The sequence below is a fragment of the Gobio gobio genome (genome assembly GCF_949357685.1).
Source record: "Gobio gobio genome assembly, chromosome: 25".
Classification (NCBI taxonomy): Eukaryota; Metazoa; Chordata; class Actinopteri; order Cypriniformes; family Gobionidae; genus Gobio; species Gobio gobio.
The window spans coordinates 41,928,082-41,929,025 of record NC_137121.1 but is presented as its reverse complement, the minus strand read 5'-3'; the positions used below and the strand labels follow the sequence as shown (position 1 = coordinate 41,929,025).

Genomic DNA, 944 nt, shown 5'->3' with positions numbered 1-944 from the left:
GGAGCCAGCGGACACACGGCCGCCCCACAGCAGTGTGTAGACACACACACACACCCACACATGTGCTGGAGGGGCTGCTGCAGAGACACTGGCCTCGTCTAGAGCTGGTTCTGAACACTCCCGCCGGAGGGAAACTCATTACCCAGAATGCCTGTTACCGTCACACTAAAGCTCTGAGTCGCTGTTGAGGAGGGACTTCCTGTGGATTTTATCAATAAAAATAACTTTGCTACTGATCTACGTCATGTTTCAGCCTCACTTACTCATCACCATACATTGTTTAAATATTGCCTATCACGTTAAATTAGACATCACTAGCTTTTAATCTAAATCCCCATCACACGTTAGCATTTCGCTAGCCTGTTAGCTTGTCATCTCTGCACCCGGGTCTCCTGTGTTCATCAAACAACTGTGGTAAGTTGGATTAATCAACAAACACAGTAAGTCATGTCTTCTCCTGTCATTATCACTTGCACAGCATGCCGCATGTTTAGTGTAGGCTTCTCCGCTGGCCAACAGGGCTTCACATGTGATAAATGTAAGGAGATAGTCAGGCTGACGGAGAAGATTTCAGAATTAGAAGCACCCACTGAGTATCCTGTTGAAAGTGCCCTAGTCATTGGCGATTCTATTACACGGAACGTGAAGATAGAGACACCAGCCACCATAGTCACTTGTTTACCGGGAGCCAGAGCACCTGACATCAAAGCAAATTTAAAAGTGCTGGCTAAAGCTAATCGTAAATTCTCTAAGATTATTATTCACGTCGGCACTAATGATGTTCGACTTCGCCAGTCGGAGATCACCAAAATTAACATTAAAGAGGTGTGTGAACTCGCTAGTACGATGTCTGAGGCTGTTTTTTGTTCTGGACCGCTCCCGGTAAAAAGGAGTGATGAGATAGTTAGCAGACTATCATCACTCAATGGCTGGTTGTCTAAGTG

General features: G+C 45.8%; 1 protein-coding gene across 2 annotated transcripts in view; it reads left to right on the top strand.

The window, feature by feature from the left end:
* znf276 (zinc finger protein 276) overlaps positions 1-239 on the top strand; it is a 14,645-nt gene extending 14,406 nt beyond the window's left edge. For both annotated transcript variants that reach the window (XM_079809171.1, XM_079809172.1), the window contains one exon: positions 1-239. This exon is cut by the window's left edge and continues 234 nt beyond it. In XM_079809171.1, coding sequence (XP_079665297.1) covers positions 1-40 — 40 coding nt within the window. In that variant the 3' untranslated portion in view covers positions 41-239.
* The last annotated feature ends 705 nt before the right edge of the window (positions 240-944 follow it).